General features: G+C 43.5%; 1 protein-coding gene across 2 annotated transcripts in view; it reads left to right on the top strand.

Moving 5' to 3' along the window:
- LHFPL2 (LHFPL tetraspan subfamily member 2) overlaps positions 1-26547 on the top strand; it is a 153991-nt gene that overhangs the window by 91244 nt on the left and 36200 nt on the right. For both annotated transcript variants that reach the window (XM_077462593.1, XM_077462594.1), the window contains one exon: positions 23761-24459. In XM_077462593.1, the coding sequence (XP_077318719.1) occupies positions 24039-24459 (421 nt within the window). In that variant the 5' untranslated portion in view covers positions 23761-24038. The remainder of the gene's footprint in view (positions 1-23760; positions 24460-26547) is intronic.

The following is a 26547-nucleotide window of genomic DNA, read 5'->3' as shown; positions in this document are numbered from 1 at the left end:
AACCGGGAAATGAAGCCGAAAGGCTCCATTTCCTGATTCCCATACCCAAGATGGCGGCGGCAGGACCCGACAGGCGACCTAGAGATCGGCTTCGGGTGCCGACATCGTGGGCGCGCTGGACAGGTAAGTGTCACTATTTTAAAAGTCAGCAGCTGCAGTATTTGTAGCTGCTGGCTTTTAAAAAAAAAAAAAAAAAAAACGCGGAGTCCCGGTGGACTCCCGCTTTAATGTTTTTTTTGTTTTTTTTTAAACGACATTCTGCTAAATTTGTCTGGTTATGATTTATACATTTTATATTGTGATGCAGGAAGTGGGCAGGTGCAAATATCCCATATAAAGTTCTAACCAAGCAATGATGGCAATATTACCAGTAAAACCTCAGTTATTGAAATGTACAAGACTGTAGCAAAGTCCTTTTTGTTTTTTTAATGCAGATAACACTGTGGCAGCAGATGTTCCCACAGGTTCTGGGAAAGACAATTGTTACAGAACATTGTTAACCTGATGCCTTGCCTCTAGTGAAGGTTTATTATCTCCCCTTGATTTACTACTGCTTGTAAAAAGAAAAACAGACTTGAGTGGAAAAAAACGCATGTTAATGTGTTTCTAAGGATCTTTTGAAGTAGCACTGTGATTTATGTGAGCGTGTATTCCAGGACTGGGGAGCAGGGGATAAATCTGCTTAGCTAAACTTTTTTTGGTGGTTTGATTAGTTACCGAAAAAGGCAAATAAAGTGAGATTTATAAGTGTGAATGGCTGATTACCACCATAGCAAAATTAGGGGTGGTCACTATGAATGGCTGATTGTCACGTTTTATGTCAACTTTTTGTCCTTTGAATTTACAAATAAACCCAAAAACATAGGATGGTAGTCAGTGTTGCATGCATGATCCAAATGTTCTAAGACAGGGGTGCTCAACCAGTGGCCCGGGGGCCACATGTGGCCCGTGGAGCCCTCTGATGTGGCCCGTGACCACCTGCTCTGGGATGGCTGGTTAGCAAGCCCAGATCGCAGGTTCCCGACCCGGCATCCCAGAGCATCAGTGTTGTGAATGAAGCTGGCGGTAGAGGAAGCAAGCAGTTGCGTAGCAGAGCCACATATGATGATGTTTCCTGTATAGCGCCACATCCTGTCACAGGCTGGTGTGATACCAAATGCACTCTGCCTGGAACAGCAACAGCTGGCGATACCTGAATTGAAGACTTGTTTTAAAGGTATGTTTAATACTATAATCGCAGTGTATAAATGGGCATATCTGTTCTGCAGTGGTTACCGGGCTGCTTTCAAACTGCACTGAGCCATAGACCTCTTATTACCTACGGGCTTGGTGCGCTTTCAGAAAGTGCACAACACCTCCAGGATACAATAGCATTCTATGGCAAAGTGCAGCTAACCCCAAGAAAAGCCAGAGGTGCACTGCTCTGGGTAGACCAAAGCACATCAGTGCGAAAGCAGCCTTAGGCCCCTTTCACATGATCGGTCTGACCCAATCAGACCCTCCATTCACCTCTATGGAGCGGTAAAATGTAAACAGACTTGTGTCCGTTTACACCTGCATACCTTCAATCCAATCCTCTAAAAGAAAAATAAACAGAAGGGGATCTGTCCCCTTCCATCTGGGTGGATCGGAGGGCTCATAGAGTAGAGTGGGATGTGTCCGCTCAGCATATGCAGAGTGTACACGGACCTGTCATCCGCCCACTCTGCTCATTGTGGCCCGCGACACATAACCAAGTCGCTTAAGTGGCCCTTGCTCTTCAAAAGGTTGGACATCCCTGTCAAGAAAAAAATAATCTTCGTCAAGAAGGGAGCTATAGATAGGCCCAGAAACAGGCATATTGGTTTGTGCTCTTTCCCAAGAGGCCTAAGAGCAGCCTTTCTTAACCCTCCCCCCCCTCCGAAGAACCCTTGAAAATTTAGATTTTGGGGAACCCTTGCTACAGCTAGTTCATTGGGATCAGGTGGAGAAATGCCCCTTATGTTGGTGGTCAGTGGGTAGAATGACCCCCTGCAAAAGCGCCACCCAATGATGTTCTCATGCTGCTGGCTCTGCCAAGTGGGCCTGAAATTATACAGGCACCATGAGTGAGATGGCAGGTCAGTCGGTCACAACTCAACCTCCTTTTGGAAGGGTTCCACGTAATCCTGGTTGAGAGAGGCTGCCCTAGAAAATGGCAGTATATGGTCAGATGTCTCACCAAGAGCCTAGCATTGAGATCTTCAGATGTTTGATACCTTGAGACAGTGTTTCTCAACTCCAGTCCTCAAGTACCCCCAACAGGTCCATGTTTTCAGGCTTTCCATTATTTTACACAGATGATTTGATCAGTTTCACTGCCTTATTAATTACCACATTTGTTTCATCTGAGGGAAATCCTGAAAACATGATCTGTTGGGGGCACTTGAGGACTGGAGTTGAGAAACATTGCCTTAGGAAATACACTACATTGCCAAAAGTATTGGGGGCACCTGCCTTTACAAGCATATGAACTTTAATGGCATTCCAGTCTTAGCCCTTGTACACAAGGTCGGACATTCCGACGGAAGATGTCCGATCGGACCGCGTTGTTGGATAATCCGACTGTGTATGGGCATCATCTGACTTTTTCCGTCCGAATGTCTGACCAACAAAGTTTGAGAGCAGGATATAAAAATTTTCCGACAACATGATCCGATGGGACTTTGTCCGATCGTTTGTAGAGAATTCCGATCGGACAAAGTGCCACGCATGCTCAGATCAAATTCCTAGACCAAAGCTTTTGGCTACTAGCCTGAACATAGTCCCGTCGTAACTAAATAACGTCATCATGTTACGAACGATCGTATTTTCCAACAACTTTGTCCGACCGTGTGTATGCAACACCAGTTTCGGACAAAATCTGTCGGAAAAAAATCCGGATTTTGTTGTCGGAATGTCGTACCGTGTGTACAGGGGCTTAGTCTGTAGGGTTCAATATTGAGTTGATCCACCCTTTGCAGCTATAACAGGTTCAACTCTTCTGGGAAGGCTGTCAACTAGGTTTAGGAGTGTGTCTATGGGAATGTTTGGCCATTCTTCCAGAAGCACATTTGTGAGGCCAGGCACTGAAGTTGGATGGCCTGGCTTGCAGTCTCTGCTGTAATTCATCCCAAAGGTGTTCAATCGGGGCTGAAGTCAGGACGGTGTGCAGGCCAGTCTAATTCCTCCACCCCAAATGTGCTTCCATGTCTTTATAGACCTTTCTTTTTGCACTGGTGCACAGTCATGTTGGAACAGGAAGGGTCCATCCCAAACTGTTCCCACAAAGTTGGGAGCATGAAATTGTCCAAAATGCAACTGAACTCCAATAGCACAAATTAATGTGAATATGTGATAAATAGCTATATTCTGTCTGCAATATGTGTACTACATGCCTTTTTGACATACACGTGGAATACCTTATGCTATATATTTTGTACCATTGTGGACTGTATTTTTGGAAAACTCTTCAATAAAAACCTGTTTGAAAAAAAAAATGTCCAAAATGTCCTGGTATGGTAACAACTTAAGAGTTTCCTTCACTGGAGCGAAGAGGCCAAGCCCAACCCCTGAAAAACAACCCCACACAATAATTTCCCCCTCCCACCAAATGATTTGGTGGGGTGGCCCAATACTTTTGGCAATATAGTGTGGATGAGTGAGTTTGGGATGGAGGAACTTGTCTGGCCTGTACCTCAACCTGATAGAACAGCTTTGGAATGATTTATAGTGGAGACTGCAAGCCAGGCCTTTTCGTCCACATCAGTTCCTGACCTCACAAATGCGCTTCTGGAAGAATGGTCCAACATTCCCTTAAGCCTCATACACACGGTCGGACTTGTACAAACTTTTCCGTGGACTTTTGTACAAAGGGTGTGGTCCACAAGTTTGTATTGCATACACACGGTCGGACTTTTTGACAACAAACACGAACGTGGTGACGTCACAACGTACGGACGCCACATCAAAAGAGGACGTTCAATGACTCCAGCGCCACCTTTGGTCAACTTCTGTATTGTAGTCTGATCGTTTGCATAGGTTCTGAGCATGCGTGTTTGTACCTTGTACAAAAGTCCGATGCTTTTGCGTACACGCGGTCGGACTTTGCTCCATCGGAGTTTTGTTGCCAGAAAGTTTGTCCGTTCGCACAGCCAACAAAAGTCCGATGAAAACAGAAAAAGTTTGTCCGATGGAGCGTACACACAGTCGGATGTTGCTCCAAAACAGCTAATTTGCATGTTTGTTGTCAAAAAGTCTGACCGTGTGTACGGGCCTTTAGACATACTCCTAAACCTTGTGGAGAGCCTTCCCAGAAGAGTTGAAGCTGTTATAGCTGCAAAGCGAGGACCAACTCAATACTGAACCCTATGGACTAAGGCTGGATTCACACCTATGCATTTTTGGTGCTTTTTGTATTTTGCAGATTTGCATTACAGAATGTGTTCCATAGGAAACCACGTTAATGGACTGGTGTGCAAATCTGTAAAAAAGCACTAAAAATGCATAGGTGTGAATTCAGCCTAAGACTGGGATACCATTAAAGATCATGTGTGTGTAAAGGCAGGCATCCCAATACTTTTGACAATATAGTGCATCTACTTGGGTATGACAAATACTAGACAAGACCTAAATCTCTCCATCTCCTAGAGATAAGCTGTGCTCAAATCTCATACAACTGATTAAGATATCTGCCTGCACAATACAGACATGGTTAATGTTGGCAAAAACAGCTTTCCAGCATAACAAAGAGAAGGAAATAGAACTTTTCTTTGCTGGAGTATCCCGAGCATGTAAAATGGCAAGCTGCACTTTTTTACATTTATTTTTGTAAGTTATGCTATGCAAATAGGACATATAACAATTATATAGTATAATGTATTATCCTAACTTGGCTGCAAAAGTGAAATTGGCCTTTAATGTATTTTAATATTAACCTAAAATATTTATTCTGATGTCATTACAAGCACTAAAAGCTAAATGTGAATGCTGTGTGTACAAATTGAACTTTTCCCCATTCCTAAATAATAGCCATGCATTTAATTTGCGTGGTCTGCCAAAGCAATCAAATGGCATCATTAGAATAGCTCATTACATAAAGACATAGAAGCTGTGTGCTTGCAGCCGTTTTCCTGTTATGCTCCGTCTTATCGAGTAGATTGAGAGATGTCTGCTATTTGTATTCGCTGTGCAGTGACTCATCGATTGTCCCCTTAGGAGATCATGAAGTAAATCTTCCAGCCTGTCTATTATTTCCCTACAGTCAGTCCTGTTCAGTTTAGACTTTATGGCCTTGTGATTGCTAATCTTCAATAATTCGCTATGAGTCAGCAGGACAGATGAAATAATAACACTGTCCAGCCAAGCCTTCACTTCTCTCAATTACTTCATGATCTGTGCAGACAGAGATGTGAAGTTCTAGGCTACCAGGCTATTACTGTAGGCTGGCAGGTTTCCATTGGTCTAGTGTGAGCAGTAGTACACCAGGGGTGGCTGAAAGGCACAGAATTCACAAATCCGTTCATCACATCTAAAAGCCATTTTATTAAAGGGTAATTCATGCCCACACCATTTTTTTTTTTTCTAGTAGTACTAAAATGTCCAAACTACTAGATGGTAATGTCTAAGGAAAAGGTCCCCAAAACCTGGGTCACATACTGGTACTGTTCCGTGACATGTTGGCAAGTGGGCCGCACAGCAGGAGGTGAACTGCGGGTGAGCGATCAAGGTTTGATTAGTACTTGTAGCCACTCATATTACTGTTTAAATGCCACCTTGCCTCAGAATCATAGGCAGCATTAGAATCTCATGGGGCGCAATCCTGTACTGTAAACCGGCCATGTGCGGGAACTAGGTTGTGTGCTCCAATGAGAATCTAGTGCCTCATCTGAGGTGGTAATGGTAATGCTGGGAACGACAGATCAGGAGAGGTTTGACTGCACCCCCACCACCAGAATTCTGTGCATCCCTGTGCAGACAGTCCCATTGATGTCAGCTGGGACATACTGACTACACAGACTGCTTCACGTTTGACATTGCACAGCCCCCAATGGACATGAGTGTACATTGTACTTCTACAGCTGTCAGAATACCCAAACAGGGACTTCATCCAAATGGCTGCAGCTACTCCTAGTCCAAAAATGTTCTGCCCAGCCAGTGGTATCACTAGGGTTGGTGTTACCGGGTGCGGAAGAACATGGTCTCACAGTCCCCCCCTCAGTACAGACCCCTCCACCAAGTATAGACCCCACCCTTCAGTGCAGACCTCACGTCATGGGACATCCTCAACAGTGTCCCCCTCATGTGAGAATGTATACAGAGGGGAGGGGGAGGTGGCTTCGCTTTGCTCAGCTGTGTGAGACAGAGGTCAGCGGGGACAGCTCAAACAGCCCGCGAGAGATGCGGATTGGTGCAGTGGCATTGCCCTGGGCCTTGCCGACGGGTGTCATGTGGGTGCGGCCCGCAACTCCCTAGCGATGCTACTGTGCCCAGATCTTTAAAGTGGATCTAAAGTTAAGGATTTGTACCTTTTTAGTGGTTGTAAATCCCATTAATGAAATTTGAACTTAGCACATATATGTGTAGTATATACTTGTCATGCTCTAAAGCTGGGTACACACAGGCCAAATATCAGGAGGCAACGGGCGGTTCAAAAATAAATTACTTTCAAGCATTCGGCCCATGTGTATGTCGTTCTGTCCGACAGAAGCCGGCCATTTGACTGGCTTCTGTCGGACCTGCATGCTGGAAAACCAGCATCTGACCGTCAGTGCTCTCTGCCAATGGCCGCTGTCAACCTCCTCACTGGGCAAATTGATAACAGCCAGAGCTTGCTATGGAGGCACACTCACCAGAGCAGAAGAGCAGGAGACCCCAGAAGAGGAGGCTCGAGGACTGCTCTGTGCAAAACCATTTCAAGGAGCAGGTACGTATAACATGTGTTTATAAAAAATAAAAAAAATTAAAAATGAAGGTTTAATGCCACTTCAGACTGAGGTTTTTTTTAAGCCTGATGGTGCAGACATGGCCATCTTCAGCTTGAATTTCAGAAAATTCAGCAGGAACTAGTTGAACCTTGATCAGATATTCTTCAGTTTTTTTGCCTTAAGAAAAGCGGAATAAAAATGTGCGACTATTAAATTTTATGGAGCGTTTCATACTGGTCAGTTGCGGTTCAGTTTCGTTTTTTTTTATTTATTTATTTTAATCTTGTATGCTGCATTTTTAGTGTATGGTGCGGTTAAAAAAACACCAAAAACGCACTCTCCCCATTGAAATGAATGGAAAAAGCATAAAAAGCACACCTGAAGGTGCATTTTTGGAGTCGCATGTCCTCCTTTCATAGGTACAAAACGTACAGGAGATGCAGTAAAAATGGGACAAACAGAGCAAAAAACAAACATGCGTATCTATCGCATTTGTGCAATGGAGCATTGTGAAAGCAGCCTTAGGCAATGCGTTAAAATCATTGCCCTTTCTACAGGGGGTTGTTTTTCTGCAGATATGTAACTTTTCATGGTTAAAGTTTCTGCATCAAGCATATATCTTAATGCTATTTAGTTGGAGTATATACCTTGAGCACATGTGTGCTTACTATGTTGATTACTTATGTGAGCAAAGCTGAAATATGACTGCTATCAATGTAATAATTCCAGGGATTTAGTACACTGCCTAGACTCTCATCTTTCATTAACTTTTATTCCACTTCATTGCGTTTTGCTCCATGGAAAGCCTTAAATCTTGACTGTTTACATGGGATACCTTCTATAGGTCCGTAAGGTAAGAACATTGGAATAAGGAGGAGATGGAGTTACTTGACCAAATGTAACATGAGTCCACAATCGTATGTACCTACACAGTTTTAAAGGGAGCTGACATATTACATCTGCCATACTTTAAAGGAAATCCTTCCTGGAGGGAACATAGAGGCTGTCACTGCTGATTTTCCTTCTGAAAATGATAGGGATCTGGCTGTCTCAATGACCCTCTTGCTTTTAGTTTTTTGAGGCTCTGATGTGGAACAGATACGTAGATAAGAACTTTACTCCTGATCTTCATACTTGTTGGATGAGTGTCTTCAGAAGGAGGTCATCCGTGTCGGCACCATGTTTCTTCCTGGAAAGGTTTATTTTAAATAAACTAAACTCATCCTTGCTAATGTAACCATGATTAAATCTGGACTGCTAATGGCATAGATGAAATACATTTATGAGAAGTTGTTTTACCTACCAAAGGATTTGGATTTTGTGTCCATCCAGAACCTGGACCCGGTCTTTCTATTGCAGTTTCACTGGGCACCAGTCATCAAGAAGGATGTACTGGAAATGGAGCAAGTACAAAGAAGGACAACAATCTAATAAAGGGTCTGGAGGATATTGGTTATGAGGAAAGGTTGCAAGCACTGAACTTATTCTCTCTGGAGAAGACGCTTGAGAGGGGATATGATTTCAATTTACTGGTAACCCCACAATAGGGATAAAACTTTTTTGCGGAAGGGATTTAACAAGACACGTGGCCAAAATTAGAAGAAAAAAAGGTTTAACCTTAAACTATGTAGAGGGTTCTTTACTATAAGAGTGGCAAGGATGTTGAATTCAGGCGATTGTTTCAGCAGGGAGCATCGATAGTTTCAAAAAACGATTAGATAAGCACCTGAACGACCGCAACATACAGGGATATACAATGTAATACTGACATATAATCACACACATGTTGGACTTGATTGACTTGTGTCTTTTTTTCAGCCTCACCTACTATGTAACTTTCATTTACATCTTGTGATAGTGAAAAAAGCAGAACACGATTGAGCTCCTCTGTCAGCCACTCTGCTCTCTCCTCCTGCCTGCATGCTCTATGAACTGCACCACACTTGATTGGTTGCTTGTGCGGCTTCTCCCTTCCCCTTTGAGCTATGCTGTATAGTAGGCTGCGAAAACCTGATACCAAGTCAATTTCAGGTGCTTACAATGTTTGCATTTAAAAAAAATGTATTTAATGTTTTAAAAGTTTTATACAGCTGCATTAATTAGTAACTTTTTTATCTGCAGTGACACCAGCTTTAAAGAAGGGTGACCTTTATTGAGTTTGTAAAGAATGTGGGTACAGGTTTGTAGAGTTGGCCCTTATTGCTGATCTCAGTTGCTAGCACAAAAAAATGATTCACTCTTGCTTCATGTTGTGACGTGAGTGGGGACTTTATATAAATGATAGTTTTTTATTTTTTTAATAATTTTTTATAAGTAATTACAGGACCTCAGTTCTCAGCTGCATAAGAGGCTTAGAAAGGAGGCTGTGGGTGGTGTCGGCAGTAGGCAGAGAAACAACAGTAAACTGATCTTTCCAGTGAAGAGCTGTGCAGGGTGGCTTGTCACCACACATCTTGGTCATTGAAAGACAGGCAAGCTGGGTTTCCAAAACTGACCACGCTGCGATGGATGTGCTCTGGTCAGTTTGCAATAGGAAAGCGGGAGGACTGGCCAATCACCAGGTATTTCAAACAAAGGAAGAAATGTAAAGAGAACAGGATACTTTTTCATACAAGTAAATGGTACAACAGACATATATCAGTAATATAAAATGCTGGGGTAGTAAAAATTTTAACGTGGTTCTAAAAAAGAAAGGTTTTCACCTTAATGACTTCTCTGCCTCCCCTTAAACTTACCTGAGCCCAATCTTGGATTGCTATGAGGGCACACGGTGAGGGAGAGGAGCCAGGAACACAGACGGGGGACCCAAGAAGAGCAAAACCACTGCACAGAGTGGGTAAGTATAACATGTTTGTTCATTTAACTTGACGTTTGCAAGGTTAGGCAGATGCAGTTGAGTTTGGAGGGACTAAGATTATTGGTATACATGCACATAAAAATTTTGCTTTGAAAGGTTGTAAGGATAACATACTTTTATTTTCCATCATTGATAGTGGTTGAAAAAAGAAAATGGAAATCAGGAGGTACTTTTCTAACACCAGCTTCTGCTTTCTGCTCAGTAGGCTTTGGAGGTTCTCAGCATTCTGTGGAGCATGGGAAATTCCTATAGGAACGCAAGATGTATAGTTCAGCTTTAAGCCAATATGTGTTCAAAGACCTTCCTTATAAAGGAGGATCTTGACTTTGAAATGCATTCATCACAATAGGTTGAAGGATTAACAAGGTTAAAGAGTAACCATTAATGAGTCTGGGTTTATGAAAAGTAAAGGGGCCTTTTCATGCTAGGTCCTGACCTTATGAACGTTCACAGAACTAACTAGCCTTTAGTTAGGAAGACTCTCCCAGCCTCGGAATTCCTCAGAATTTACACTGTGCTAGTCTTCTATGCTTTTTATGACTGCTTACAACTTTATGAAGAGGTTGCTATCAGTGTATTCCTTGTGCTTCCTCAACATAATTCATTTATGAAAGAGTCACATTCCTGTGCTGTAAGGTAATTACTTTGAGTTGAGAGAATGAAAAAGAATGGTAATAAACACATTTTGTTTTCTGTAGTGACAATGGTGGGATGCTTTTTGCTTTTGTAATTTTTCTTCTTGAATCTTCTTGCACCTGTGTCTTTTGTAGATGGCATCTACACCTCCACTGATGGTAACTGCTAGCTCTTTTTTCCTTTTTTTTTTTGCTGGTCCATCAATCTCCATTTTATTTATGTCCAACTAAGAGAGTTAACTACACAAAACTCTCATGTTTTGGTAGTGATAGTAGGTTTGGTCACCTGGCCTTTTACAGACTGAGACCTCAAAACAAGACCTTTCTGTATATGCTTGTGCTTATGATTTCCTCCCTGCCTCTGCCAACCCTTCAATATTGGCACACCCTTGTAAGGCCATTAGAGCTAGGAACTTTAATGAAGAAACTGTGCCATCAAAGTCCTTGAAGTATAAAGGTCAGTGGGAATCTTAAGACACTGGTATTCACCAAAAGAAACTGAAATCTAAAATGTAGAGAGAGAAGGAGGTACAGAATTTTTCTGTTTGCATAATTAATGGTTGGATCCCAAATACGGTACTTGATCTGATTTACTTAAATTACCTGATTATTACAAAGTGATGGTAATACAGTTAAACCTCTCAGATATTAAAGGGTATGTATAGATTATAATTCTAGTGGTGTGTTTGACCTTTCCTGGTGTGTTCAGTTGCTTTCTTTCCCTGGCCTTTCATTCATTGCATTTCAGTTTTTTTAAATTGTGGAGGCTCAGCATCACAAGTGTATATTACCCTGGGTGGTATACTTAAAAATGCCTAGGAATGCCCACTCCTCCAGTTACTCATTTTTGTAACTCCTCCCAAAAACAAGCTTACTAATTGTATCAGGGCCAAGGGCATGGAGTACTGGGGCATGGCGCTGTGAGCTTTTTAGGAAGCTATGTACCATACTGCTAGCCATGTTCTTGTATTACTTAACATTGAAGCACAAAATCCCATTGATGGCATTGCTGGGTCTAAGAACAGGTATGTAATAAAAATAGAACAAGATAGAAAATATGCTTTAAGGCTTTTCATGATTGCATGCTGGCATTTGCCAAAAGAACACCAATCCCCCCCCCCAATATGAACCAGATGGGTCTAACTTGACTGTTATTTTGGATTGCTAAATCTATTACTCTCATCTAAAGAAATGTTGCATGTGGCACACAGTCTGGCTGTGTGCGGTTGCACTTGCTTGCTGGTTACAGACCCTGGGCTTAATGGATTCTGTTACCATGTATCATAAAAACACCTACATGCAAAGCATGCAATTCATTATTTTGCTGTCTCTGTTTGTAGGGGGCACACAGACCTTTTGCAGTGCTATCTGGGAAGTAATTGTAGCACTGTGTGAGGTATTGTGCATTAACGACAAGTTATATTAGTTTCTGCCAGTGCTCAGTGTGAAAGGATCCTGTCTTAGGGCATCACACTGCTTTCCTGGAAACTTGAGCGCCTTTGACACGTGCAATGTACCATCACCCCCTTACTGTTCTGAACGTGAAACTCTTCTATTCACAGACCCAAGCCAAGAGCAGCGCTGTCTGTTGATGAGATAATGTGGTTTTACATGACATCGGGAATTTGCACATATTTCACAACTCCTGGGACACCAACAGTCAGATACAATACAGGATAGACCTGCTAATACCCAGAATAAAAACCAGAAGTGTGCATTAAAACGTTTATTGCTGCTGTGGTTGAAACGTGTACATGTCTAAATCTTTTTACATGTCTAGTTGTAAGAATAATAACTTGGTTTACTATTAAAATGTTTTATGGCACATGGCTTCCCAGTTACTGTTTGCAGAAGGTCTTTTAAAACCAATGTATTTTGCCGTTTTCACACACCAGATACATAAGTCAATGGCTCTCCTCCTGTACTCCATGATTCCAGACCTGGTGTCATTCAGCACAGAGGTTTTTGGTAAAGGAGAGTGATACAGGGAATTTACATTGGGTGCTGTGGGGGACAGTTTTGGGGGGGCGGGGGTTTAGGGTAGGGTATTTTGGTGTTGGGCATTCATTCTTCACCGAAATTGCCAACTCTTTGCTTTAGAAAGCTTCTGCACCTTTCTTTTTTTTTTTTTTCTAACCTTTGGTAATATGTTGGTAGAGGTTACAACTCAGCTTTTCTGTCATCTTTACATGTTCTTTGCTAATTTAGATCCTCCAGCTATGGACAGAGTAGCATTTTGCTCTTCTGGAGCTTTAAAGCTTACAGCACTAACTTTAGACCAGGGTTCCATGGAGCCCTGGGGTTTCTCCTGAGGTTGCTAGGGGTTGCTTGACCAATGAAGAACTCCCAGTAACCACAAATATTATTTTAGCTGTGTGTAGAAGGCAGTTTTCCTACAATATGAATGTAATTCTCCCACTAACTATTATTAATAAGGGGTCCTACTCCCATTGGCCACCAATGTATTGGACCGCTACATTGACTACCACTATAGGAGGGCACATTTCCAATGACCACCATTTCACCATTAATATTTCTTTTGAAATGGAAATACACCATGCTTCGTGTTAAATAATGAGATCTGATCAAAAGTACATAGTGTACATAGTGTAATCAACTTAAAATGAATTCATATAAGTCATATTGTACTGTTCTTTGTAGAGTGCTCATGCTCTTGTAAACAGACATGACAGTGCCTCCCTTCACTTGTGCTCAAAGTGCCCCACATAGATGTACACTCACCCAAAAATTTGAACACCTATTTCTAGTGTAGAGTCTGTAGACACTTGTGATTTTTAGGGAGATATGCCCTAGGTGGTGTCACTGCTTCTGGGCCTCAGTCTTTACTCCTCAGATGTTGGAGGGAAAGAATGTCAGAAGGAAGGCTCATAGCGTAAAACTGTAATATAGATAAAAAAAAGGGTTGAAATTGTCAACTCACATGGAATATTTCTTTTATGGTCATTATTATTTTTTATCTATTTCATAATTGTTACTGAAGCAATTTTTGTAATGGAGCAGAGGAGTGATAAAAAAAAAAAAAAAAAACTGCTCTGGGTGTCAGATATGCTAGATATACTACAGCCTTTATTCTTATGTATTTTTATTCACAAATTACTGATTATGCAAATGTGCCCAGAGCTAGAGATGTAATTGTAGCACGAGCTGACATGCTTCCCTTTAGAGTGGGTTATCAGGCATGGTGGGTGTGATGCAAGAAGAAATGATGGGTGCGAGCCACTGTTGGATACGAACAAGAGATTTATTGTGTCTCAACAGAATTGTGGGAGAGAGGGTTAGGGCCAGGACACCCTAAATAGATGCAATGGTAATTGGCAGACTCCGAGACTTCTATAGGTAGACCGCTAATCAGTGGAAGGCCTCCAGCCAGATAACACTTCTGTATAGGTAGGACAGCTGTCTCCCATGGGAACTAATTTTGCAACAGTGATTAACGGTAATTGTACAGAAGACCCCTTTCTAACCGAGGGTTCACAAGCTCGAGGGCTTTTACATTGGAGCGGTGCGCTGGCAGGACATCAGGAAAAGTCCTGCCAGCAGCTTCTTTGGAGCGGTGAGGGAGCAGTGTGTTTACCGATCCTCCACCGCTGCTCCTCCATTGAAATCAATGGGGCAGCTCTGCATTACCGCCGGCAAAACGCTGCTATTGCGGCATATTGTGGGTGGTTTCAACCCTTGGCCGCTAGCGAGGTGTAAAAGCGCCCTGCTAGCGGCCGAAAAGTGCTGCAAATCCGACGGTAAAACGGCGCTAAAAATAGAGCCGCTGCTATGGGCTTGGTGCGAAAGCCGTCTAACTCTTGCTAACACCGAATAGTCCTTTACTTATCTCACAGTATCCCACTGTATATCTTCACTCACTGAGCTCCCAGTTACTCACTAGACTTCCAGATGCCAGTCATCACTGGATCCCCCTGAGCTCTTCCACAGCTATCCCGCTGTATACTCCTCAAGCCTCACCTCCGCTATTCTGCTGGGTCCCTGGCTTAGCACTTGCTGATGCTTTCCCACTTCAACGTCCCTGGCTGGTGAGAAAACTGCTCAGGTACTTCAGCTTACGCACAGTAGGCTTCTTTAACAAGACAGATGGTCCCTCTACCTCCAACCACAACTGGTTCCTCGTCCGGCTGAATCTTCACAACTCGGTTAGACGCCAATCCTGCAGTTCCAAATTCTACGCTGCTACTCCTGCTCCTGGATAGGCCTCAGGCAGCCAGTTGTCCCTGGGATAGGCCTCAGGCTTCCTGTCTAGCAACCCCGGGTGACATAACACACGTCCACCCAGACAGCCATCCAGGTGGCACAGAACCCGATCACCTGACTCCATCCAAATAAGTAGGCTCTCCCAGCAGGCAAAGGAACTTAAAGAAACCCTTGCCTATTGGCTGAGACACCCCATCCATCCATAATCTGCTCTTGCTATGCCCTTGTCTATCTAATGTCCCCAGCTACAATGCCACCTAGTGACAGAAGAGAGAAGTGCAGTAATTCCAGAATTAGGGGGAAATTAGTGGATCTCTCAACAACTAGCCAAGACAAATACTACCTGGCAAACTAAATATGTTAGCAACCCTGCCTAAACACCAGGGTGCTACATAATATATAGTAGGGGTTTCCAAAGACGTGAACATTTTTCAAGGGTTCCTATGTACAGTATTACAAAAGGTTGAGAGAGGCTGCTTTAAACCATTCCTATGAATCATATTCAAATATGTTTTCCAAAAAAGTGCAGATGAATTTTAGGAAAAATAGGCTGTTGTCAACAATTTAGCACTGATCTAGTAAACAAGCATAGCTGGCCTACGGTATCCTGGAAATTGAAATCTCTTGTCCTAGCCGTTCCAACGCCAGAATTTGATACAAGGAGAAAGCACCTTTTATTCAGATCTGTGTTGGAGTCTCTGTTACCAGACTTCAACAAATATCTTATTTATAAAGTTTTGTGCATTGTATAGACTTCCAAACATCTTGAGACTGCTGTTGGGAGCCACCATTTTTAATATGATGTCGGCAGCCCAAACAGAGTCAGAGCTGTCGCTCAGGTGACAGTCTGTAGTATTTCCATTTGCTCCTCCCTAGATGGCTACATAGAAAAAAATATGTAGTGAGATGAGAGGTGAAAAGCTGGGCCAGCACAGACAATAATTGGACACTGAGAATGGGAGATGGCTATAACTTGCACGGAGGAAGTGGGGTATGCTAGGAAATTGACACTATGGAGCAGTCAAATTGTATAGCAAGCTCAAAGTGAATTAAAAAATCATAATGGAAAAAAAAAATCACTGCAAGCATTTAAAATACTTGAATCTTATTTTTAAACCACACAATTGGCAGTAGTTACATTGAATGGGAAGTGTCCCTTGTGCTGGTGGCTGCTCTTCACCTTTTAAATCCACAGTCCTCTTCCCCATCCCCCGCACTAGTGATCTTTCCATGCTGCAGGGGTTAATACAAGCCACTGGACCTTTCATAGGCTCTTGTGCCAACTACGCTTGCCCTTTCTGCCCCCTTCCTCCATTCATAGAAGCTATACTACAGTATAGCAATTCATGAATAAAAGGTCCACCTCCTATATTCATTTAATTGCAGGAAGCTGTATTACAGCTTCTATGAACAAAGGAAATAAGTGGAAAGGTTAGACTTAGTCGGCATTGTTGATGAATGCCTATGACCAGTCCCTGTGGCTCATGTGCTGGTATGCAGGGTCTGAAGATTTAAATGAAGGGGGCAGCCACCAGCACAAGAGACAACTTTCAATGCATGAAACGTTGAACGGAGGGATAAAATTCTGGTTTGGCCACATCTTGAGTATGCAGTTCAGTTTTGGTCACCAATCTCCATGAAGGATGTGCATGAGCTGGAGAATGTCCAGAGAAGGGCAATAAATCTAATAAGGGGGTTGGAGGACCTCCGTTATTAGTTACAACTAATAAACGTATTCTCCAAGGAGAAGATAAGCTTTAATCTGTATGTAATTGTGAGTACATTTTAAATAAACCAATGACCAATATATTAACAGCCATTTTTGCCTTGCTAGGTTTCCCTTTTAATGCGTGTCCTCTGGACACTTCTCTCCTAATACTATTTACTTAGGCCAGGCAGCTAATATAAACCCAGAATACTGTAGTGTTCTGACTTGTGTTCAGCCTTTTCATGTTTTTGTGTGAGGAAGAGCCGCATGGCCGACCTACTACAATCCAAATTGTGGAGTTTACGTCATTTACAGTGTGAAGTGAACTGTTTTGGCATTGCAGGCTTATCAGAAGATTCCCACCCGGAAAAGTAAACACAAACTTTGTTCCTGCGTGCTATGAAAGCAGCCTGTCTCTGGTTTACTGTAACCTATCTGCTTTTATCTATTCCTGGTTAATGAGATAGTTATTTACCTAGCTCTGGTACTCATCACCCTGCTACAACAAAGGATGCAGCTCTGTGGTATTTATTTGTACTGGTGCTTTGTGAGGTGGAACCAAATTCCATGGGTAGAACATGAGAAGCAGGGAACCATTCCCAAGTCCCATGGACATCTAAGCCAGACTACAGTATAGGTGCCACTGCATATAAAACCCAATGAAGCCTCCTTTTTTTTTGTTAATTTACTCAAGATTTCTGCAAATTGGGTATGCAAATATATTTGGGAAGTCTAGGCATTGTATATATGGCATACCGTTATGCACCCTGTCATGGTTGAGTGAGCACCTGCAACGCATGACCCATTCCGATGAATGAGGTCTCTCTGCAAGTGCCCTGCAACCTTGTGCAGTACAGCAAACAAGGGGTTAAAGCAGGCAGCATTGTATTGCTTTCTTACCACCTGCTTTAACCCCTTGGACCTCACAGAAGCATGCAGTTGCGGAGCGCTTGCAGAGTGGCCCTATTCATTTTAATGGGTCCTAACTGGCAGGCGGTAGCACCCACCGAAGTCAACGGGGCTTATTTCCTGCTGCAGAATGTGTACATATTTGGCTGCTGCCTCAGCAGCTTAAGGGGATACGGATTGAGGGTGGTAAACCACGACTCCACCGCAGGGTTTTACCACCCCCAAATATATGCATGCCACTGCGGTATGCAACTGAGGGCTCATTCACAAGTGCAGCAGGCACTGCTGCTCCTCTGAAAAGTGATACAAGGGTGTTTGACAGGTGATGAAGAGGTGATATTTTGCCTCCTCACCACCTGACTTAAACCCATGATTGCTCGCGCTTGTGACTCAGTAGTACTGCCATTAGAGGTTTAAATCTTGTATGAGGTGGCAACGCTGTGCCCAGTGAAGTCTCCCATGTTGTTGTAGATCTCCACTTCTTTAAGGTTGCCTACCCCTGCCTTAGAGTATGTATCGCTACATATTATTTTTTCTCATACAAGTCTGGAGCCTCTATGATCATTGGGCAACTTCACTGCAAAGGTGAACTCTGCTGTTAACCACTTCAGCCCCGGAAGAATTTACCCCCTTCCTGACCAGAGCACTTTTTTATGATTCGGCACTGCATTGCTTTAACTGACAATTGTGCGGTCGTGCGACGTGGCTCCCAAACAAAAGTTCTCACCCCTATTTTTTACTTTTTGCTTTAATAAATACCCCCCCAAAAAATGTTTTCCTCAGTTTTTCCCAATACGTATTCTTCTACATATTTTTGCTAAAAAAATCACAAGCGTTTGATTGGTTTGCGCAAAAGTTATGCGTCTACAAAATAGAGGATAGTTTTATGGCATTTTTATTTATTATTATTATTTTTTTTTTTACTAGTAATGGCAGCGATCAGCGATTTTTATCATGACTGCGACATTATGGCGGACACATTGGACAATTTTGACACATTTTTGGGACCATTGGCATTAATACAGTGATCAATGCTATAAAATTGCATTGATCACTGTAAAATGTCACTGGAAGTGAATGGATTAACCACTAGGTGGTGCTGTAGGGGTTAAGTGTGTCCTAGGGAGTGATTCTAACTGTGGGGGAGGGCCTGTCTGTGACACTGATTAGTGCTCCGGATTACAGGGAGCGCTGATCAGTGTCACTAGGCAGAACGGGGAGATATTTGTTTACATTGGCATCTCCCCATTCATCCTCACCGTGAGATGATCGTGGGTATGCCCGCGGACATCGAGTCCATGGGACCAGTGATCACTGTCATTGAGCTCCCGGTGGGCGCCCGCAAGCTGCCTCTTAAAGCCCAATGTACAGGAACGTGATTCTGCCTGTACGTGCCCTTCTGCAGCAGTATATCTGCGTGAAGCAGTCAGGAAGCTGTTAATGAATTCCCATTTTAGAGGGAGTTTGCATATGGAATTCCACTTTTATATTGGCTGCACTCTGTATTGGCTGAAGGACTTCAAATCAGCCACAAGTTGTATAATAAAGGTAGCACTGAACTCCTGGATTCAAGTGAATTTTATATGGGTTTCCTTTAAGAGCATATTAAATAAAGGCATTAGCCAATGTATCCCATTGGGTAATAAATTTAAAAGAGCGAACAAAAGTCCTGGATGGGTTAACTCCAATGTAAAAATGCATATAAAAGCAAAGGAGAAGGTCTTCAAAAAATACGAGGTTGAGGGATCATCATCAGCATTCAGACTTTATAGAATGCAATAAGAAATGTAAGGGTACAATAAGGATGGCTAAGATAGAACATGAAAGACACATAGCGGAGGAGAGTAAAAAAGAATCCCAAGAAATTCTTTAACTATATAAACAGTAAAAAAAGAGGACGGACCATATTGGCCCCATAAAGAATGAAGAAGGGCATCTGGTTACAAAGGATGGGGAGATGGCGAAGGTATTGAATTTATTCTTCTCCTCAGTCTTCACGAGAGAATCGGGGGGGGGGGGGGGCTTCAGTAACCAAAACTGTAGGGTTTATCCTCCTGACACATCACAGGAAGCACCTCCATGGTTAACAGAGAACAGAATTAAAATTAGACTTGGGGAAACTTAACACTAATAAATCACAGGGACTAGATGGCTTGCACTTAGGGTACTCAGTCAAGTAATTGCCAGACAATTGTTCCTAATTTTTACTGACAGTCTACTGATTGGAATGGTACCAGCTGATTGGAGAAAAGCCAATGTAGCACCAGTATTTAAAAAGGTCCCAAAATACATCTCTAGTAATTACAGACCAGTTAGCCTAACATTAATAGTATGTAAACTCTTAGAGGGGATGATAAGGGACTATATACAAGATTTTAGTAATGAGAACGGTATCATTAGCAGTAATCAGCATGGATTCATGAAGAATCGTGCTTGCTAAACCAATCTACTAATCTTCTATGAGGAGGAGAGTTGCCAGCTAGATAAAAGGAGGCCCGTAGACGTAGTGTATCTGGATTTTGCAAAAGCATGTGGCACAGTTCCCCATAAACGTTTACTGTACAAAATAAGGTCTGTTGGCATGGACCATAGGGTGAGTACATGGGTTGAAAACTGGTTACAAGGACGAGTTCAGAGGGTGGTGATAAATGGGGAGTACTCGGTATGGTCAGGGGTGGGTAGTGGGGTCCCCCAGGGTTCTGTGCTGGGACCAATCCTATTTAATTTGTTCAAAAACTACCTGGAGGATGGAGTAAACAGTTCAATCTCTGTATTTGCGGAAGATACTAAGCTAAGCAGGGCAATAACTTCTCCGCAGGATGTGGAAACCTTGCAAAAAGATCTGAAGAAATTAATGGGGTGGGCAACTACATGGCAAATTAGGTTCAATGTAGAAAAATTTAAAATAATGCATTAGGGTGGCAAAAATATGAATGCAATCTATACGCTGGGGGGAATCCAGGATGGAAAAGGACCTTGGGGGTCCTAGTAGATGATAGGCTCAGTAATGGCATGCAATGCCAAGCTGCTGCTAACAAATCAAACAGAATATTGGCATGCATTAAAAAGGGATCAACTCCAGAGATAAAACGATAATTCTCCCAATCTAGAAGACTCTGGTCCGGCTGCACCTGGAATATGCTGTCCAGTTCTGGGCACCAGCCCTCAAGAAGGATGTACTGGAAATGGAGCGAGTACAAAGAAGGGAAACAAAGCTAATAAAGGGTCTGGAGGATATTGATTATGAGGAAAGGTTGCGAGCACTGAACTTATTCTCTCTGGAGAAGAGACGCTTGAGAGGGGATATGAGTTCAATATACAAATACCACACTGGTGACCCCTCAATAGGGATAAAACTTTTTTGCAAAAGGGAGTTTAATAAGACTCGTGGCCACTCATTAAAATTTGAAGAAAAGAGGTTTAACCTTAAACTACGTAGAGGGCTCTTTACTGTAAGAGCGGCAAGGATGTGGAATCCCCTTCCACAGGCGGTGGTCTCAGCAGGAGGGCATTGATAGTTTCAAGAAACTATTAGATAACCACCTGAATGACCGCATACAGGGATTTAAAATGTAATACTGACATATAATCATACACATAGGTTGGACTTGTCTCTTTTTTCAACCTCACCTACTATGTACGGCAAGTCTCTTTTTTTTTTTTTTTTTTTTGCCTTGTTCCCTAGTTTGAATCTTGGTCAGGACACTATCTGCATGTAGTTTGCATAATACGTCTGTGCTTGAAAGGGTTTCCTCCCATACCATTAAGACATGCTGGTAGGTTCCTGTCTAAATTGGCCCTTGTATGTGTAATGCATGTGAGATAAGGACTTTAGATTGTAAGCTCCTTGAGGGTAGGGACTGATGTGACTGTACAATATTTGTGAAGTACTGCATGAATTGGGGATTTATGAAGACCTGTGATATTACTATCAAATTCTAAATGCTAGTGTGGGCACTGATGGGGTAACATATATAACATGAAACTTAAGTATGTTCATGCCCTTTAGGGCTCATTCGTGGGGTATTGAAAATACGCCTAAAATGCCGTGTTTATTTTGGATACATTTAAAAGGAGCCCTATAGGAATCAATGGTGTCATAAATACAACTTCATCTACAAAGAAAGATGTCCACTGTGTACAGAAAAAGTATGACAGACATAAAGGCATTAGAACAATTGAACAATTGTACACTTCTAAAAGCGTGTACTTTAGGAGCGTTTTTACACAAGAACCTTCATTCCGTGCAGAAAATACACGTATTCCTAAGAATGAAGCTTAAAAGAGAATTCGTAAAAGGATGGTTACATGTCAAACATTGTGTGCCTTGCAGTTCCCCAACCTTGGTGGTCCAATCCTAATAGAGCATTTTTCTGGTCACACTGTCATTGTTCGACCTGAAAATAATCAGAAGATTGTTGCATCCAACGGTGAAGGGATAGTTTACATTCTCTTTGTGAATGACTAATCACACCCTGGTGCACATTGTAGCACCCATCCATACACCAGGCAGGGGGCAGTGAAATGCAGCTCAGTAATCTGTCCCTGGCAGGGATCACTCTGTTCACACGCTGCTGCTAAAGAGCAAGCCAGTGTGAGAAGTGTGACTAAAGTGTGTCCTCTGTCCCATTCCATTCTCCAGTCCCAGCATAGGGGGTGCACTAAGGGGCACCCTGTACCTTCACACCAAGCTGTACTTCTGTCACTCTGCCTGGACCTCTGGAGGGAATGACTGTAGTGGGAATCATTTCACATTCCTCTGTACACTTAATGAATGGGCTTCATTGTTTAGCTATTGAGAGGGTAAAACATAATGGGGTAAGAATTTGTCTTTGTATTACATTAGTGGTCTGCATGCAGTAAAAGCTGTAAGATCTCTACTGAGTCTACTGAGAATGAAGCCTATCCATTGCCGTCACTCAGGCATGTCAGAATACCCTCTGCCAAGCTCTAAACCATCCTCTGTTATAGGATTGTCATGCTTAAATCATTACTCAATCCACGAGAACAAAGAAATAAAGAGCACATTAAAAGATTCAGTAATATAACAAAACCATAACTGCAAAGGGCACTGTGATTTTGGGGAGTGATTGCGAAGGGCACTGTAATGTAAAGTGGCACAGTGATATAAAGGGGACTGCACTGTGAAGGGGCACTGTAATCATTACAATGCCCCTTCACTGTGCAGTCCAGTGTGCGAGGGGGGGCCCACCAGCCACCAACCAATCGCCGCTTCGCCTGCCAGAACCCCACTTACCTCATCCAGGTGGCGGCTTCCCCCCTGCATCTTCTTCCCGACGGCTGCTTCTCTTCCCGGCCAATCGGGTCTCAGGACCCGCTTCCTGATTGCCTGGGAGGAGAAGCAGGAAGACATTAGCGAATATTAATTTGCTAATGTCACACAAGTGGGTGGGCTTGGGGAGCAGTGCTCAGTCTGCGTCCCAAGCCCACCCTTTTGGCAGCCAATTCGAGCCTCAGGCTCTAATCAATTGGTTTAAAAAAACTAAAAAACGAAAATCCATGCGACCTGCATGGAGATTAGGAGCCGTGTGCATGGATTAGGGGGGCAGCGCCCCTTAACATCGCAGCGCCCCTTAACATCGCAGCGCCCCTAAACATCGCAGCGCCCCTTAACATCGCAGCGCCCCTTAACATCGCAGCGCCCCTTAACATCGCAGCGCCCCTTAACATCGCAGCGCCCCTTAACATCGCAGCGCCCCTTAACATCGCAGCGCCCCTTAACATCGCAGCGCCCCTTAACATTGCAGCGCCCCTTTAAAAAAAAAAGTGCATTTATTATTTTTTTAAATGTGAACTTATCCTTTTAATGCTGCTTTAGACTCGCTTCACACTTTTGCGTAGTGAGAAATCAAATTTTTGCTCACAAATTTGTTGAGCAATTTGCACACGTTTTCTCGTCACATAGGGCCAAACATTCACTTGAATGTGCTACCCTACTCACCTTTTTCACCCGAAAAGAATCTCCGCCTTTTCGAGCGACAAGCTTCATGCGATTTTGAAAGGTGTAGTTTGCCACAATTGTGTGACAGTCATGGCACAACAATCATATAGTATTTGTGTTCGCGCAATTCGGTATCTCGGGCAGAATTGCAGCTTAAGAATAGTAGACGGCAGGTATGGGAGCGCTGATTTTTAGGAGCTTGCAGTCTGATCATATTTACAATCCCTCTGTGTATACTTTGTTACATGTCAGTGCTATATAAATTAAAGGAAATAAAAAATGATACGTGAGCTTATATAGAATCGGCATTGCTAGAATCTTGAAGAAAGGGCAGACATAGATGACCTAAGATTGCTGCATTTAAATGCATACGAATGATCCACATCTAGCCTGTATTCTATGTAAATTTCCCGAGTGTCCCGATTCCTCCATTAGCCTGCTATAGATGATTGATGAATGTGATTGATGTCGCTATTGATTTAAGAGGTGAAGCTGTTCTGTCAACACTGCTAACAGTTTGCCTGTCTTGTGGCTTCCTTCTGCAGGTCAGTGATGTCATCCCGGTGGGCGGAGCTTGGGAACTCCCTTGAAACATTGAAGCATCGTGTTTCAGTATGAACATTAGCACCAAGGAATTCCGCAGCACAGGACAAGCTTTTCCATTGACTGCAATCCCCTGTCTGGATTACAAAGCCTCCAGAAGCCGGGATTTCTTCCTCTACTGAAGGGTTGATAAATCCTTTAATTCCTCTACATTTTTCTCCATCACTTCTCCATCTGGTGTGCTTCTCTCCCAGGTTGTGGACAGTCGGTGGGCATCACCATGTGTCATGTTATAGTAACATGCCGCTCTATGCTATGGACCATCCTGAGCATTGTAGTTGCCTTTGGAGAACTGATAGCTTTTATGAGCGAGGACTGGCTTATTGGTAAAGCAAAGAATGGTGACATTGAGAATAGGACTGGATGGCCACAGGAGCCCTACCGCCCAACGCTGGGCATTTATGGACGTTGTATTAAAATGCCTCAAGGGCAGTATTTCCGGAGAGAGCCCCTGTGCGGTCCCTATGCTGAACATTTCAATGAGATAGCTAGTGGCTTCTGGCAGGCTACTGCTATCTTCCTAGCAGTGGGCATCTCCATCCTTTGTATAGTAGCTTTTGTATCTGTCTTTACCATGTGCGTACAAAGTGTGATGAAGAAGAGCATATTCAATGTCTGCGGGCTGCTACAAGGAATAGCAGGTGGGTACTGGGGGAGGGGGGTTAACCCCTCCCATTTTATTGTTGGCATTTCCAGGTAGGTTGATTCTATGGCTTCCTCCGACACGGATGTCCTACGTGCTGTTTTTTTTCTGGATCTTTCCGTTTCTTCAGTCCAGGTGCAAAGTCCAGTAACTGACGCATTTCTCATAGGTTATCTTTGCTGCTTTATAAAAGATGTAGCAACACTTTGAAAAATGTATGTTTAAGATATTAGATGGCGGTTGGACATCAAAAAACTATCTACACTCCAAAAGTTCCATCCCCTCTCCTGTCTTGAATGTACTTCTGTATTTTACCTGCCATAAAAAAATACAACTGGTCTATAACTCGGGATAGCTGAGGAATATTGTGCCTCATACCAGATCAAACGTCGTGGACACAGACCTTCACCCTTATTTTCAACATTTCCTAAAGTTATTCGGGCTCCCTTAATTGACAGAATCAAAAATGTTTGTTTTTTGGCAAATACTTTTTAATTTTGTGGTCCCTGTCCTTTGCCTAGTTGAGAATGAAGTTGGCTGTACTGGGCATGAATGCATAGGGTACACCTCGCAGCAATCATTTGGTTTACATGTCACCAATCCGATGGTATTTACATCGCCAGTGCTGGTGCAATGTGTAGTCCAAATGATTTTTGCTTTAGTGATGGGTGTGCATGTATGGGATTGGTATTGCTTATGTTGCTGTTACTATGGCAATGTTCAAACCTAATGATCCTGCTCAATCAGTGATCTCCAAGATGTGTTCCAGGGGCTTGGATCTCTTTGCTTGCCCCATTTGTTATCCAGCCATTTGGGTACCATTTCTTCCACTGACATTTAACAATGGGGCATAATTCCTGCCACTGACGCCAATGATGGGACACTATTCCTGCCACTGACGCCGATGATGGGACACTATTCCTGCCACTGACGCCGATGATGGGACACTATTCCTGCCACTGACGCCAATGATGGGACACTATTCCTGCCACTGACACTGATGGGGCACTATTCCTCTCACTGACACTGATGGGGCACTATTCCTCTCACTGACACTGATGATGGGGCACTATTCCTCTCACTGACACTGATGATGGGGCACTATTCCTCCCACTGACACTGATGGGGCACTATTCCTCCCACTGACACTGATGGGGCACTATTCCTCCCACTGACACTGATGGGGCACTATTCCTCCCACTGACACTGATGGGGCACTATTCCTCCCACTGACACTGATAATGGGGCACTATTCCTCCCACTGACACTGATGATGGGGCACTATTCCTCCCACTGACACTGATGATGGGACACTATTCCTCCCACTGACACTGATGATGGGACACTATTCCTCCCACTGACACGGATGATGGGGCACTATTCCTCCCACTGACACAGATGATGAGGCACTATTCCACTGACACGGAGGATGGGGCACTATTTCTCCCACTGACGCGGAGGATGGGGCACTATTTCTCCCACTGACGCGGAGGATGGGGCACTATTCCTCCCACTGACACGGAGGATGGGGCACTATTCCTCCCACTGACACGGATGATGGGGCACTATTCCTCCCACTGACATGGATGATGGGGCACTATTCCTCCACTGACACGGATGATGGGGCACTATTCCTCCCACTGACACGGATGATGGGGCACTATTCCTCCCACTGACACGGATGATGGGGCACTATTCCTCCCACTGACACGGATGATGGGGCACTATTCCTCCCACTGACACGGATGATGGGGCACTATTCCTCCCACTGACACGGATGATGGGGCACTATTCCTCCCACTGACGCGGATGATGGGGCACTATTCCTCCCACTGACGCGGATGATGGGGCACTATTCCTCCCACTGACGCGGATGATGGGGCACTATTCCTCCACTGACACGGATGATGGGGCACTATTCCTCCCACTGACACGGATGATGGGGCACTATTCCTCCCACTGACACGGATGATGGGGCACTATTCCTCCACTGACACGGATGATGGGGCACTATTCCTCCCACTGGCACGGATGATGGGGCACTATTCCTCCCACTGGCACGGATGATGGGGCACTATTCCTTCCA

The sequence above is a fragment of the Lithobates pipiens genome, unplaced genomic scaffold (genome assembly GCF_037356315.1).
Source record: "Lithobates pipiens isolate NorthernLeopardFrog02 unplaced genomic scaffold, aLitPip1_a1.2 Scaffold_3, whole genome shotgun sequence".
NCBI classification, from domain to species: Eukaryota; Metazoa; Chordata; class Amphibia; order Anura; family Ranidae; genus Lithobates; species Lithobates pipiens.
The sequence above is the reverse complement of the archived record's forward strand: the minus strand, read 5'-3'. Positions and strand labels throughout refer to the sequence as shown.